We start from the raw sequence: 16,104 nt of genomic DNA, 5'->3' as shown, positions 1-16,104 counted from the left end.
AAAGAGATGAGTTTCTTAAAATTTCTATATTTCAAAAAGATCCTATAAGCAGGAACTTTAAACAGGGAGTTTAAGTAAGGGACTAGTAAGTGCTACTCTCTCCAAGTATAAATACAAAAGGGCACAGTACTTATGAAAAAAAGTCTAGGATCTATTATTGCCTCTGTTTCCTTAAGATGGAAATACTTAAAAAAGCAGCAATCTCAGGCACCCTTGGGGGTTTTCTTGAGCAGCCCCCATAACACTCTTGTAAAATTAATAGTAATTAGGATTATTGCTTAAACAACTTGTCATTTTTATCTAATTACCACCCACTACAATGAAAATTATCATGACAGATTCACTTTGTTGTAGGCTTTATTTAATTATAATCCTTAACTTCTATGGATTTTGTCTTAATAGTTTACTGCTTACTTGTTATATTGTCTGTTCAGAACTGAAAATATTTAAGAAACTAATAGTTCTAGGCTTAGATCAGGATCTCCTTTTTTTCTTTTCTTTTCTTTTCTTTTCTTTTCTTTTCTTTTCTTTTCTTTTCTTTCTTTTCTTTTCTTTCTTTTCTTTTCTTTTTTATTCTTTCTTCCTTAAAGCAGAGTGGGAAGGGCTCCAATATCTGCTTCCATCTTGGTCAGTCAAGGTAGAGATCCTGCCTCCACCCCTCGCCCCCCAAAGTCATTTCCTACTTTTGGTGTCCCCTCCTAGATTAGACGGCTCACAATGCAACTGCATGTGGGGTCATGGGCAATGGAGATGGAGTGAGACCTGGTCTCCTTACTGGGACCCCTAACATGACTGTGTTCTGGGGTGGGGTCTGGACAGCATCCTGGATGCAGCAGCCATCCTGGGAGAGCCAGTAATGCTCAGAGCCCAGACTTGCCCTGCTGGATCTCAGTCTTCACCGGAGCAGGGGCTGCCAAGGGCCGACCCCCCACGCCTGGCTGCTTCGGGCCTGCCTGACTAGGCAGATGCGCAGCCACTCCATCGGAATGGAGGATCTGGCTCAGGGGAGGACACCACCACACCATGTGGACCTGGCTGGGAGCCTGAGGGCGGAGAAGGTAAGGAAGTAGAACCACACCTTCGTGGGCCATGCAAGTCTCTGGGACTTGGCTGGAATCCCCTAGGGTCCATGGCCAATAACCCAATTTTAAGCCAGCCTTCATACTAGTTGTGCTGTGGGCTCTCCCCATAGAAAGTCCCATTCTTGTGTTTGCTGCTCCCTCCCTAATGCATGCACCTCCCAGAGCCTCTCCTGTAAACCACTAGGCCAGTTTCACCATACTTCTTCTCTCTCCTTTCCATGTCTTTCAACACTTTTTTAAAAATGTCCGGTTCCTTTCCAATATCATTCTTTGCTTTTCAAGGTCACAATTACCTCTTCAGATAAATCAGATTCCTGCTAATATGTTAAGGGTGTGAATAAATTCCATTTAATCCATTTTACTTGATTTCAATTCGGCAAACGATTATGGAGTGATATCATGCACTGAGCTCTAGAGAAAACTCAAGCTTACACAAAATATAGTCTCTCAAGACTTTATACAACTAGCACAGTTTTTCCTCAAGGAAATGGTATTAGGATAAGATTTTAAAAATTGCAGTAATAGCAAATATTTATGTAAATGTGCACTTGAAATCTAACAAGCACATCAAACCTATTATTTCATAATTATTATTGTTTAGAATGTGGCTAAAGAAGGTAGCATGTAAGATAAACAAGTCTATTTAAAGAAACATATTAAGTATATAACACAAAAATGACAAAAATCTGTACAGCTGATGATGGACTCATGGCTAATTTTTGAAGTAGGAGCTCACTAAGAGAGGAAGATTTGTAGACAAAAGACTCACTCGTAATGAGGAGACAGAGAGATGACAAGGAAGGCTTCATGGAGGAAGTGGCATTAGAGATGGGTCTTCAAGGATGACTAGTTTTTTCTGAGGTTGGATGAAGTAGAGGCCACCCCACATGGAGGAAATAGCACAAGCCATGACACACAACTGATTGAGGTACACAAGGTCAAAGAAGCAGAAATGGGATTACAGGACAGTGCGGGTGTAAGTGGATCATGAGGAGTTAAAATTTTAATTTTATTTTTGCCTTTATGACCCATGCAGCTAATATATTAAAGGGAGCTTTCCTCAGGACAGGATCTTCATAGTATGGGTGAGATCAGTTAATGGGTCAGGAGAGTAATTTACTGGAATATGACTGGAAACTAAAAAAAAAAAAAGAGAGAGAGAGAGAGAGAGAGAGAGAGAGAGAGAGACAGGAGGTATACCAGAGTGTAGCAGAACAAGTACAAGTAGTGTTTTGTGGAACCTTCGTTTTCTGAGTGTGCATTGACTCGTGATGGAAAATGAGTGGCAGTTCTAAAAGTCTGAAACCGGTGGCTCCCGTGTAGGTTCTACTCCTACCTTTACTTTGCCCATCAGACTCTTGTTCAGTCAACCATAGTTAAAGGAGGTTTTGGTCATTGTCAGAGAATGGCAGAGCTGTGTGGGGCATGTTGTGGTTGAGGGTGAGGTGGTTTTGGAGGAGAGGGCAGGCCACAGGGAGAGAGAGAGAATCTTAAGCAGGCTTCTTACTGGTTGTGGCTGGCACTCCATCTTATGATCCTGATATCATGACTCGAGTCAAAATAAAGAATTGGACACTCAACCCAACTGAGCCACCTGGGCACTTTGAGGGTGAATTTTTTACTGATTGCGGCCAGCCTGGGTTTTCATCCTTTCCTAATTGAGTTAACCGGTTTGGACACTTCAGTTATGCTGGCTACACGTTTGTGACTGGACTGTGTTTGGCAGGGGATCTCTGAGGCCTGAGGCTCCTGTTGCCATCTCAGAATAGTGACAGGATCTGAAACTCCTGGCATGAAGTATGTGTGGGATGGTGCAGAATCAAGGCTATGCAGGAGGGTGTGGGTTGAAGCCACTTCAAAGTAAAAAAGGGCTGGTCTAAGTGGCACATATTTGAATCAGCTGTGGGAAAACAAGCACACAGCAGCTATTTTTAGTTTGTGTCAGAAACTGCAAGAGTGAGAGTTGCTCATAGAGTAGAATACTGGCTTTGGATATAGGAGATGAAGACTTTTTCAGCACCGCCACTAACTTCCGTGCTGACAGCCAGTGAGGAAGAGCCGAGGGAAGACGGTAGGCAACAGGGCCGGCCCATTGTGGGCTAGTTCAAGTTTATCATCACTATCTCCAGACTTATTTAATCTTAGAGGGCTCCAGCCTTGTTCCTGTACAACCCTAGGCCCACTGCTTCATATAATACTCATCCTTCTCTCAAGGCCTACTCTCAGGGAAAGACCTAGTAATTTCTTTCTTATTTGGTCTTTTAGCCTGATAATAGCTTAAATTTACCTTTGCAGAAGTTTTTGTACTTTAGTTAGGCTGAGTAACTTAATGTGGAAAAGAAAGCTCTGGCTGGACTCCAACATTATTCAGGAAGTAGAGCATCTGTCAGTGTGGTAGGGCTCTTCTTGACACAGTTAAGGCACAGTATATAGGTAGTTGCTCGTTCCACCTATGTATACACTCAGATTTGGTCAGACTACTTAGAACCTGGCTTTTAAGCCTGGAAAGAACCTGATCAATTTCCTTTCCTTTATACAGAAAGAAACCAGGCCTCAGAGGGATGAGGTAAATTAGATTCAGCTGAATAGGTATTTTTTGGGCACCTACTCTGCCAGACACCATGCTTGATGCAGAGAAGTGATGATAGATATGATATAGTACCCATCCCTCACCTTCTCAACATCACGTGTCCATCTGCACAGGCTCAGGGTGGGATCATCACTTCCACAGACTGGTCTGTTACTGAAAGTAGGTAGACAGGGCACCGGTTAGAAAAGATTCTTTAACTTGGTGGAGCTGTGTGTGAATAGTGACTCATAATTGGTTTCCATTGAATCTAGAAGTGGAGCTGGGGGAACAGTAATTGTCATGTCCCTGAAATCTTGGGAGATAAGATAAAATCAGCAGACAAGGATTAAAAATGCAAACCAGTAAATATTGTAGCTGTAAGCTTCCCTCAATTTAATCGAATTCAACAAACATTTGTTGAGTGCTTGTTTGTGCCCATTCCCAAGAAGGATATGAGAACACAAAAATGAATGAATCCCATTTGTTAACATGAGAAAGTTTGTGGCACAGAAGCTCAAGGTTTTCAGACTGCAGGCCCTGGCCTTCTAGTGGGTCATGAAATCAGTTTGGCAGATGATAAGCACAATTTGGGGGGAGAAAAAAGGGAAATAGAACAGAATAAGAAGTAGAGTATATCACATATATTAAAGGTAGGGGCTCCTGGGCAGCTTAGTCAGTTAAGTGTCTGCCTTGGGCTCAGGTCATGATCCCGGGGTCCTGGGATCAAGCTCTGCTTCTCTTTCTCCCTCTGCCTCTCCCCACTCTCACGCTCTCTTTCTCTCTCTATTTCCCTGTCATATAAATTAAATATATATTTTTATTTTTTTTATTTTTTTTTAATTTTTATTTATTTATGATAGTCCCAGAGAGAGAGAGAGAGAGAGAGGCAGAGACATAGGCAGAGGGAGAAGCAGGCTCCATGCACCGGGAGCCTGATGTGGGATTCGATCCCGGGTCTCCAGGATCGCGCCCTGGGCCAAAGGCAGGCGCCAAACCGCTGCGCCACCCAGGGCTCCCTAAATATATATTTTTAAATGTAATTTCACAATCATGACTTTCAAACTTTCTTTGATATCACAGTCCTCAGTGAGAAATCTGTTAAACATACATATACACACATGCATGCTATAAATTATATATAAAAATATAAAATTTCACAAAATTGTGAGTGTGTGTATATATATATACATATATAATTGATAGCATATATGCTATATCAAAAAAAGTTTAAAAGTTATGATGTACAGTATCTAACATTGGAAGGGCTGATATTTCAGGCATACTTGCCTGTGGTAGAACCCCAACCAATACATAAGCAACAGTACATCAGTCATCTGTTGCCATAATGAGATTGCATAGCAAACAACACAAAATCTCAGTGGCATCCAACACCAAGCATTGGTTTCTCACATACTCGCAGAGTCAGCTAGACAGCTCTGTTCATCGTGACTGGCTGGCTCACATGTTTGGAAACCAGTAGGTTATCAGCTGATCTAAGATCTGAGTGGCTGGGATGACTGGGGCAATTTGAGATGAGTGTGTCTCATCTTCTAACAGATTAGAGTTGGCATGTCCTCATGTTGATGGCAGGAACCAAAGGACTTGTGCAAACACTTTTTAAGCCTCCATTTGTATCATGTTTTCTAATTTTCCATTGACTAAAACAAGTCACTGAGCCAAACCTCGAGACAAAATGAGAAGGAATTGTAACTTGGCAAAGAACATGGGCCATTTTTATAGTTTGCCACAACAATGAGCGATGAAGTTGGATTTGCTTTGATTGATTCTATCCCAGACTATAGGTCATTCCTTTTCTGATCTTGATTCTCAACTGTCAGTGTCTAGAACTCCAGAGGGCATGGCAGGAGCCTCTCTTCCCTTTGCAGGCTAACAGGTAGAAGAGTTACAGGTGGTAGGCAAGGAAGTGCCCTCAGGAGACAGACAAAAAGGGGGCATACGGTATGAGTTAAGGACCTGGCATCTCCTGGTAAGGCAGGGCTGCAGTGAAGGACAGTGAGGAGAGATGGCATGAGGAAAGCTCCAGAGAGGCTCTGATAACAAGTGGGAACATCCCTGTCCTTCTAACTCTGCACTTGGTTCAAGGAGAAACTTCCAGTCACCTTGTTCCAGCAGCGGGAAGGGTTATCCCATGTGCATTGTAGAAGGAAACCAGACTTCCAGTCTTGATACTGATGTGGCCTTGGGTAAGTTACTTATCTTCTCTGGTCCTCAGTTCCCCAACTGTAAAGGAAGGGGTATGACCACATGGGTACTCAGATGCCTTCAAGCTCAGTCCTTCGTGGTCTCTTCTCCTGGTTGTCCTGCTCATGGTACAGATGTGTTCCTTCAGTCTCACTCTTCCTTCCAGTACTCATGGCAGATGGAGTGAATGCATCCTGGCTTCTCTGTGCCAAGAGTGAATATTGCCTCAGAATTCTCCTTAACACAGGACTTGATTACTATTATTGATCAGAATACATACGCAAGGTCAGCTTTGTCCTACTTACCTGGGAAGACTGAAAGAAGTGTTTCTCTTTCTCTCTCCCCTCTCTCTAAAGTACTAGGAGGCCATAGAATCTACCCAAGCAGCTGGAAAAGCAGCAATGTACTCATTTTAGATTAATTTAGAGAAGCACGCTGGGAAATGCTTGGGATGCTCCTTGCAACAAATTTGGATCCTTTTAAAAGCTTACATAAGCTGTAAAATCTGCCCATGGTGGGAAGTCTTTAATAGTCACTGAGGCAAGGGAGAGGAGTTGACGCTTCCAATGTCACCATACTTTTGACCACGTAACATCTAACCATAACCAAAATAAGAAACTAAGAATACCTCCAAGTGAAGGGGAATTTGAGGATCATATTTAAGGTACTAGCAACTTGCACTGAAATAATCCACTGTGATTTTTAGACTCTCCAGAGGAGGGACAGGAATGATAGTGAACAGTATAGGTCTTTTATTTTTAAAAATATTTTATTTATTTATTTATTTATTTATTTATTTATTTATTTATTTGAAAGAGAGAGATCTACAAAGACTGCATGAGTAGTGGGGAGGTGCAGAGGGAGAGGAAGAAACAGACTCCCCACTAAGCAAGAAGCCTAATGTGGGACTCAATCCCAGGATCCTGGGACCACGACCCAAGCAGAAGGCAGATGCCCAACTGACTGAGCCACCAAGGTGCCCCAGGATAAGGTTTTGAAGTCACGTGCTTCCACATTTGTGTTCTCTCAGGAGCCGGTCAGGACCTCAGGCAGAGACTGGGCAGCAAAACACTGAGCTGGGCAGTAGGTGACTTGGTCAGCAGCACAGAGAGCCTGTGTTAGGATCCTAGTTCCAGCGGTTGCTAGTTGTGCAAAGCTGGGAAAGTTCATTGACCTCTCTGTGCCTCAGTTTCCTGATATTTAAGATAAGGATCATAATAATATTTCATTTACAGAGTTGTGAAGATTAATGGAAACATGCAGATAAAATACCCAGTGGTCAGCTCATGATACACTCCATAAAGATTGGATGGTAGTGGCAGTGCTGCCTAAGGCTGCAATAATTATTTAAAAATTGAAGCTACTCTTTTAATCTTCCTGCTTCTAATATCGCTAAAAAGACCATTTATTTTAAAGCAGTGGCTAAGGGTGAGTCTGAGAGTCCCTGGGATAGTCACCCAGGCCCCCCTCCCCTCCCCTTTTTTTCTCTTCTTCCTAGGTTATGCTATGATTCTTTTGCACACAAATGTTTTCACCATCTAGGTTCACTGCAGAACTCCCTGTAGCCTGCCCCTTTTCCTCTTCATCAGGACAATCTGCCACGGGATCTCCTAAATTTCAACCCGTGGAACTCCCCAAAGCCTCTGGAGTTATTTTCTCTTTTAGAATCTTAAGACCACAGGATCATATCTATTTTCTGAAGCTATAGAGGCAGCCGCTCAAGGAACAGATTTTTCAAAAGGATACTTTATTCGATTAATTAGTCAATTCCCTCGTCGTAGATGTAAAATTACCTCTAAACCATCCAGACTGAGGAGACTCTTACAGTGAGAAGAAGAGATGTTAGGCTGTAACAATAGGAGACCTCATCTGCAATGCAAATCAGCAACCAGCAGGCAAATGAATCCTTATGGGAAAACCACTCTAATCATAAAAACCACTTGCTTTGGGGAGACTGCAATGTAAGGACAAGCAAAATCATAGCTCCATGAATCCCCTCTAATATAGGATATTAGAGAATTATCCAGGTAATTTTCTATGAAATTGTATTTGAGTGAAGCAAAATGCATTGCTGGGCAATAGATAATATCTTTAAAATTTGACTCCACAATTGTAGACTGAATTATTTATGGTTGTCACTATAGCTATGATAGTTTGGAAATAAAATAGGCTTTTTTCCCTGTTTTTATTTGTAGGAAAACAAGTCATTCAAGCTTTTTAGTGATACAATGTGACTTGCTGTCGATGGCAGTTACGAATTTTCAAGCTCTGCCAAGCACAGGAGTACCCAGAAGGGACATATGTTTTCTCTGCTTTGTGTTCCAAATTTGCCTTAAAAACATGCAATTATGTGAAGGCCTGATTTATATTTTCAAGGAAAAGCACAATAATGGCTCTGTTTTGTAGCCGTGTTTTTCCAAAATGTATTTATATTGCGCCTTTTCAAAAGAAGTTGGCTAATGATCATTGGATTTTCAATTTCCGTCATGACATATGAAAATTTGATGAGGTCTGTGAGATTTAAGAACTGTTTTCTTAAGTGCAATGGAGATTTAGTTAACATAGTTTTGTACTGCAGTGCTGAAAAATACTTACCTTTCATACCTTTCCTTATTTTTGTGGGAAGTGGGAGAAGGGGATCCAGGAAAATCTGCGTTTGTAGCTAGGATGGAATAGAATGACCAGGATAACAAAGAGTAAACCTCATAAGATCGGAAGGCTGTATGAGTGTCATGAGTGTAGGATGAAGCAGGGAGGGATAGAATATTTGCTGGGGATAGAGGGATGGCCCTGGGGAGAATGCGAGGTTTTTTGGTTACATTTTACACTTAAATAAAAATGACCATAAAGCCCTTTATAAATTGTATAATCACTCCAGCTGTAGATTTCATGCCCTTCATTACTACTATTAATGATGGCGTTCACGCTATTCTCTCAGCAGCATTTCTAGTAAATTTATTGAGAGATGAGCTAGTCTCTTTCTGGATTGGGGAGCCCCCTCCTGGGAGGTAGGGCAATTTTTTTGTTGTTTATTCTCTTTCAGTAATGGAAGTAGAGAAAGGTCAAAGGCCATGTAATAAGGGGGTTAGCGGACAAATAATTACACAGTATAGATTTTTGGAAATTTTGAAGCTAAGAGGAAGAGGTATCGGGGCAGTGGAAAGACAGACAGAAGGATAAGATATATGCAATGTTGTGATTGCCTTGTACAAATCTAAAGTCATTTTGTTGGTTGAGGAATATAAATATTTTATGTAACATATAGGCTCCTAAAGTATTTATATTTAAAATCATAAGGCTCAGGGCAGCCCCAGTGGCGCAGGGCGTGATCCTGGAGACCCCGGATCGAGTCCCACATCAGGCTCCCTGCATGGAGCCTGCTTCTCCTCTGCCTGTGTCTCTGCCTTTCGCTCTCGCTGTGTCTCTCATGAATAAATAAAATAAAATAAAATCTTTAAAAATAATAATAATAAAATAAAATCATAAGGCTCAGATAAATGCAATGGAAAAAATGGAAAAAATAATAGCATGTCTTCCCTATAATTTTTCAGTCTTAAGGAAAATAATTTTCAAATTCTTTAAAAAATTGTTTCACCCCCCTGGAATTCACATCTAGGGTGCAGGAAGTGAAGTCACATACTCTTAGAGATGCCACCTTGTCAGGCCTCAGATTCGTGTACATTTTTCTCATATACATTTTGTGTAAGCCTGGTAAACTCTCATCTACTTTTTTGGATCTGGAGGTTTGGTCCAAGCTGATTTGGAATTCATTCAGGGGTCATAACTTTTGTTGGGTAAGTGAAATGGTCCCTCAGTGTGATGGAATCATCTTTCATACTATTGAGATCATTACCTCAGTCAGCTGTTTGATATCACCTTTTGGGTTCAGGCCTTGCCAGAAAAGCCCTACAGGGAAATTTTAACTAGAATCTTCAGGTGGAGTGTTTTCCCATTCTAGAGCTAGGTTTCCAATTTTGTTTTTTGATGAAAGCAAATAAAAAATAATTATGGGATGATTCAAGACAAATTCTGTCTTTTGAAAGGTACTTCAATTTTATAAAATGATGGGTCTCTCAATGGCTTTGGTGTCTGAGTTTTATGGTAAAGGACAACATCTTGGAAGCTTGGAGGCTGGTCATAGTGATTTCAGAGAATGATCCTATTGGGGAAATAGTCAGTTCCATCCTTTGCTATCTTCCTTAAGCCTTATGAGATGGTGCAAGAACCCAGAGCTTAACTTGGCTTTACCCACTGGTCGGCATTTATTCATTCATTCCAAGCCAAAAGTTTAAAGATTTTCAACAATGAAAGAAAGCCAAATTGTTGCGATAGTAGCTCAGAGATGGAGGTAAGAGGAGGAATCCTATAGTCTCTATTTATTGAGATAAGGACAGGCTAAAAGCCCATTTCCCTAATACCAAGAACTTCAAGCATAGCTTCAGAAAATGTAGCCTAGAAAGAGAGATCCCAGACTACCTCTCGCTAGACCTCCTCCTGATTCAGCCTGGTGTGAGATGGAATGGGATAGGGTGGGGTGGGGGAGAGATGCAGAGGATTTGGCAGAAGATAAGTCTAATGCACAGGTTGCCTGACAGGAAAGAGAGGATCTTTGGGATATGATGTAGCAAAATATTTTCAGTCTCCCTTTTCCCATTTCCGTCTAGTCCTTGTAAGTCTGTGTTTATCTTTTCCTTTCCCTCTACTACCTCACCACCTCTTCCTTCTTTCCAGGCTCATCCAAACAACCTTTCTCCAGACTTGAGAACTGAGGAGTCAGTTGAATTGGAATAGAAATGAGGAAAATGAGGGTTGGAATATCCTAAGTGTTATACTGAGAGGCTCAGCTATTTCACTGGCCTCTCATAAAGAGAGAAATTATGGGTTTCCAGAACTTGCATTTTATGGACATTATCATTAGTACTATATGTTAAAAAAAATTTTCTTTTTTATGAGATCGAACATCAAGTTACCCTAGAAGAGCTACAAAACTTAAGTGTACTCTTTCAGGTAGGAATTGACCAGGTGAGCTTTCTAAATATTCATCTGGGTAATTTAAGTCTCTCTTTAATGGTTAATTTTTCAGGGAAAAGTACAACCCTTTTAATTCCTATAAAATAGCAATGAAGAATAAATTCACTTTAATTGTAATTTCTTAATGGAATTAGAAACAAATTATGAATGCATCAGAGAAATGAACAAAAGGGATACCATGTTAGAAGTTGACAGGGTTTAAGTAAGTGTAATTAGACATTCAATCCTTTGGGCTCTTGCTCCTAGACTAAACAAAATGCAGCTATGTTCATCATTAATTATTCTTTTTTCCTCTTAGGAGTATGAAAAGAGAGGAAGACAGCTGCTGGACATGGAAACTTTTAAATGCATAATGCAGCAGAGTATGAGGTCACAAAATAAAGTAAATGGATTTTATAAATGTTGGATCATTGAAACCAACCAAGTTAAAACTTTACCTGAATGAACTAGTTAAGCTTGATGTTCTATCAGTAAGATCACTCTCAGTTCTGACCTGTGATTTCTGCTAATGTCTACCTAATTCAAAGAACAGTTTATTTGGGAAAATATTTTTAAATTACTTAAAAGACCCTAGACCAACAAGATATTTAGAGACTTGTATTGAAAAGAAGAGAAAGGCTCTCGTTCCATCACTAATTATTTCTTAGACAGTCCTCAACTTATGATGGTTTGACTTTAAGATGGTGTTAGATGGTTAGTGGAAACCATACTTTGACTTTTTATTTTTTCTCCAGGGCTAGCAATATGCAGTCTGATCCTCTCTCATGAGGCTAGGCAGCAGCTACAGCACCCAGTCAACCATGTTTCACAAGGGTCAACAGCTGACAATACACTGACAACCATTCTCTACATAGGCAACTATTCTGTTTGTCACTTTCAGTATAGTATTCAATTATAAAATTGACTTTGTGTTAGATAATTTTGCCCAACTGGAGACTAATATAAAAGTGTTCACGTTTAAGGTGGGCTAGGCTAAGCTATGATGTTTGGTTGGTTAGGTGTATCAAATGCATTTTCCACTTATGTTATTTTCAATTTATGATGGGATTGTCAGGAAATACCACATCAAAAGTTGAGGAAGATCTGCATATCTGTTGTTTCCAAAGAGTGTAGACATCCTTTCCACACCCAATATGCTGAATTTAAACATTCCCTCTGCTGTATTGGTTAGCCCAGTTGTTAGCTCAGAATATGAAATCTTAATGAATGGCCATTCAGGCTCCTATAACAAAATACCACAAACTGGGTGGCTTATAAATAACAAACATTTTTCCTCACAGTTCTAGAGGCTGGAAGTCTGAGATCAGGGTCAGATGAGGGCTGTCTTCCAGGTTGTAGACATCTTCTTATGTTCTCATGTGGCAGAAGGGACTTGGGAACTCTGTGGGATCTCTTCCATAGAGCACAGATATCATTCACAAAGTCTCCATCCTCATGACCTAAGCACCTCCTACAGGCCCCACCTCCTAATATCATCACATCAGGCATTAAGACTTCAACATATGAATTGGGGTGTGGGGGATACATTCAGTCCACAGTAATAAATAAGGTTATATTCCTCAGATAAAATACATATAAAAGGAGAAGTTCTGAAAGCACTACTTGCTAAAGTTTTCTGATTACATCTTAAATTATATAAAAACAATCGAGGTAAATCTCTTTGATCTGAAATTTGAACAAAAACATACTCCTTCTAAGTGCAAAGCCCAGAGTTTCAATGGCAACAGTAGAAGTTTAGATGTGTTTAAAATTTCTTCTACAATGAGAAATGATCATTAAATGGAACCTATTTTTAAACAGTTTTCCTCTATTTGTGCAATACTATACAAAGAACTTCTGTTGGGAAGAGAGAGGAGTGTTTTAAATGGATAAATTATTGGGTGTTTTACCAACATTCTAGATCTTTTTAACCAAAGCAGTCTAATTATTCATATTTTTAGAATACTTGTCTGCCTAGTTAACCACTCATTCCCCTATCCTCTTATTCATTCATTCACTCATTCATTCATTCATTCACTCACTCATACATTCATTCAATACATCTTTACTGGGGCAATATTCACTTAGTATCTATTTACTAAGGGGCTTTGTTTTAGCCCCTGCGGCACACAGTCAGTCAAGATATGGACTAGAGCCACTCTAGAATTAAACATGGGTGCCATGGGGGCAGGTCTACTAGACCAGGAAGTCAGGCCTGAAGGAGATAAATCTTGACCTGAGTTTTGAGGGACAAAGGGAATCGCTCCATAAAGGAGGGACAGATAGGCAGGCCTTTGAGAAGAGGGAACAGCATTCCTAGAAGCACAAAAGCAAGAGCCAACATGATGCCTGTTACATACATCTAGGGGAATGCATGCAAAGGAATGTAGGAAAAGGATCAGATTATTTGCGACCATTTGTAGTAAGCTTCATTTCATCCAGTACACCACTGAGGAACCATGAAACCATGTCTTTCTTCACTTATTCAGCAAACAATAGATTTTTGATAATGTGACCACACTGTCTTAGGTTCTTTACATATTTTATTTCATTAGCTTCCACAATATCAGAATGGCTTCATTTTGAAGGCATTTTTATTCTTATTTTGTACCTGAAAAGACAGAAGTTTAGAGAGTCTGAATAACTTGCCTGAAGCCCCTCAGCTACTAGGAAAGCATGTGGGATTCGAAATCTGGACTGGAACTAATGCTTAATAAGTCAGTTAAGATTAGGTTCACCTACAAATGGACAGAAAATGCTAAGCCACCAAGACTGAAGCAAGATAAAGTTTTTTTCTCTCTCATGTAGAAAGTCAGGTGGTCAAAGGGCTACATGAAATTATCAGGACAGACTTATCCTGCTTTGCTGCTCTCCTACCTTCAGCACACGGATTCCTCTTCATGGTTCAAGATGACTACTTGGACTTTAGGCAACATGTTCTCATTCCAGGCAGCAGGAAGGGATAAAGGGCAAACAGAGATCTACTCTTTCCTTTCAAGGACAATTCCCAGAAGCTGCTTGTGACATTTTTAACTTTTTAGTCAGAAATTAGTCATGCGTCATATCTAGCTGCAAAGGTTGACAGGTAAATGTAGTCTTTTTTTCTGAGAAGGCATATATCTAGTTAGAGGCTGTGTGTTCTTTAGTAAGGAAGAATGGCTAAGAGGAACAACCTGTGTCTTCTCCACTATTCTAGGGTTTCATATTCTAGTACTGGCTAAAAACCAGTAAGTATCTCTCTTGCTCTTTCTAGGAAATGTTGACTTATTCAAAATTCAATGCCAAAAAGGGGAGGAGGCACTAAAAAGAACATTTAGGAAGAGGGCAATGTATAGGGTGAGCACTTTAGACAGAGGTGGCATCTAAAGGAACAGGAGTCTTAGTCCCAAAGTTCACCAAACCCTTGATCTTGGGGAAGAGCAGAGAAAGTAATGCTCTATTTTCTTATTTTGTACCTTTATATGTATTGTTCCCTTTGCCTAGAATGCTCTCCTCCCCCATTTTGCTTAAGTAATGACTCTCTCTGAATTCGAATTTTTTTTTTATATTCCCAGAATCTAGCAGCATGTGTGGCACATGCAGCTCCCCAATAGACGTTGAATGAATGAATGATTTTAAGGCAGTGCAGCCATCATGGACTCAAAGGGGTCTGTCCTAACTTTCCTAGAAATTAATATAGGCTTCTCCTTTTAACCTGAGAGTGGTCTGTAGTTACCTATAGAATAGAACTAATCATTTTGTATTACACACTTTGCTGGTTTGTGACCCCAAGATATGGTGAACACTGTGAGGGCAAGTAATACATCTTTTAGCTCTGAGGTCTCAGCGTCACCATAGGACTTGGAATACCACTGGTGCTAAACCTGTATTTCTTCCATGAGTAAATCAATGTGTGGAGCAAGTTGTCCAATGTCCTTCAGGATTCCACATAATCACACTGAGAAGGCAGTGCCTTGAGCAGAGCCTTTTGTGTATAGACACCCCCAACCCAAGAGAGACCATCTGATGGCCCATGCCCTCCCTGCCTGAGGGTCAAGTCTTGCCATGGCTTAGGATACTGCATAACCCTTGCCTGATGCACTTTGTCTGGGCTCCAAGATGCCCAGGCATACCCACAGCTTTCCCATGCTCTGCTTTATGGTGACAAGGTGACCCTTTCTATTTCTAGTTCCATCTGTGGCCCTATGATTTTCTTGAGGCCATCCCTCTGAGTGTTTTGGTTTGTTTGGACATTCATTTCAAAGACATTTGTTTTGTATTATGTGCATGGTATTGTCTAGTTGCCATGGTGAAATCTGCACTGTCAGCCACACACAGGAATGTGATATGTCTCCATCTGAGTGTGACAGAGAGAAGTGGAGCTGAGCTGAGACCCACAGCCAGGGCCTTTCCTCACAACTTCTACACTGGCACTGAGTGTTGATTCACAAACAGCAAAGCCTTGGTGTTTTGAACCCCAGGCATCATTTTATTTTCTCCCTTTTACTGCCATTACTACAGAATGGCAAACACACCTGGGACTTATAAGAGAAAACCCAACATCTCACTCCCTCAAGAGACATATAACCTTACTATTTCTGAAGGTACCTTCTACATATATTTCTTAGATTATGGAATCTTGGGGTTTGAAAGGGCCTTAGAGGTCACTTAGTATATAGCCCCTTAATGTTCAAATTTTCTTCTCTGCCAAGCCATGAGTCAACATAAGCTTGAATACCCTCAGCTAAAGAAAACACAATGTCTTACAAGGCAGCTCATTTCAAGGCTACAGAGCTTCTGACCTTAGATACTTTTTCTCCCTTTAATGAGCTGAAATTGATCTTTCCTGACATTCTACCCATTAGCTCAATTTCTATTCTTTTGAAATAAGAAATTACCATAACAATTACCACTAAAACAAAACAAATTACCACAAACTTAGTAGCTTAAAACAAATGCATATTAATTTCTCACTGTTTTTATAAGTTAGGAATCCAGTCAAGGCTTAGGTGGGTTCTCTGTTTTAGGGTGTCTTAACACCCTAAAACAACCAGTCTCATGAGGCTGCAAAAAGGTGGTAGCTTTGACTGGGATATCATCTGAAGGCTTGACTGGGGAAGGATCTACTTCCAAGCACATACTGTTGGTGCCAGGGTTCAGTTCCTTGCTGACTGTTGGCCAAAGGCTGCCCTCCATTCCTTGCCATGTGGGTCTCTCTTTAGGGCAGCTCACAACAGAGCAGCTTGTCTCATCAAAGCCAGA

The 16,104-nt window shown here is 40.6% G+C and overlaps 1 protein-coding gene across 4 annotated transcripts in view; it reads left to right on the top strand.

Annotated features, from left to right (window-relative positions):
* Positions 1 to 775: 775 nt before the first annotated feature.
* Positions 776 to 16,104, top strand: part of LOC144295746 (cilia- and flagella-associated protein 337-like) — a 38,135-nt gene continuing 22,806 nt past the window's right edge. The window contains exons 1-3 of one of the 4 annotated variants that reach the window (XM_077868195.1): positions 3,018 to 3,153; positions 5,755 to 5,855; positions 11,183 to 11,266. In XM_077868195.1, the coding sequence (XP_077724321.1) occupies positions 5,844 to 5,855; positions 11,183 to 11,266 (96 nt within the window). In that variant the 5' untranslated portion in view covers positions 3,018 to 3,153; positions 5,755 to 5,843. Of the gene's footprint in view, positions 1,059 to 3,017; positions 3,154 to 5,754; positions 5,856 to 10,409; positions 10,861 to 11,182; positions 11,267 to 16,104 lie in introns of those variants that run through there. The other 3 variants (XM_077868194.1, XM_077868197.1, XM_077868198.1) reach the window with 3 other exon arrangements.

Source organism: Canis aureus, chromosome 24, assembly GCF_053574225.1.
Source record: "Canis aureus isolate CA01 chromosome 24, VMU_Caureus_v.1.0, whole genome shotgun sequence".
NCBI classification, from domain to species: domain Eukaryota; kingdom Metazoa; phylum Chordata; class Mammalia; order Carnivora; family Canidae; genus Canis; species Canis aureus.
The sequence above is the reverse complement of the archived record's forward strand: the minus strand, read 5'-3'. Positions and strand labels throughout refer to the sequence as shown.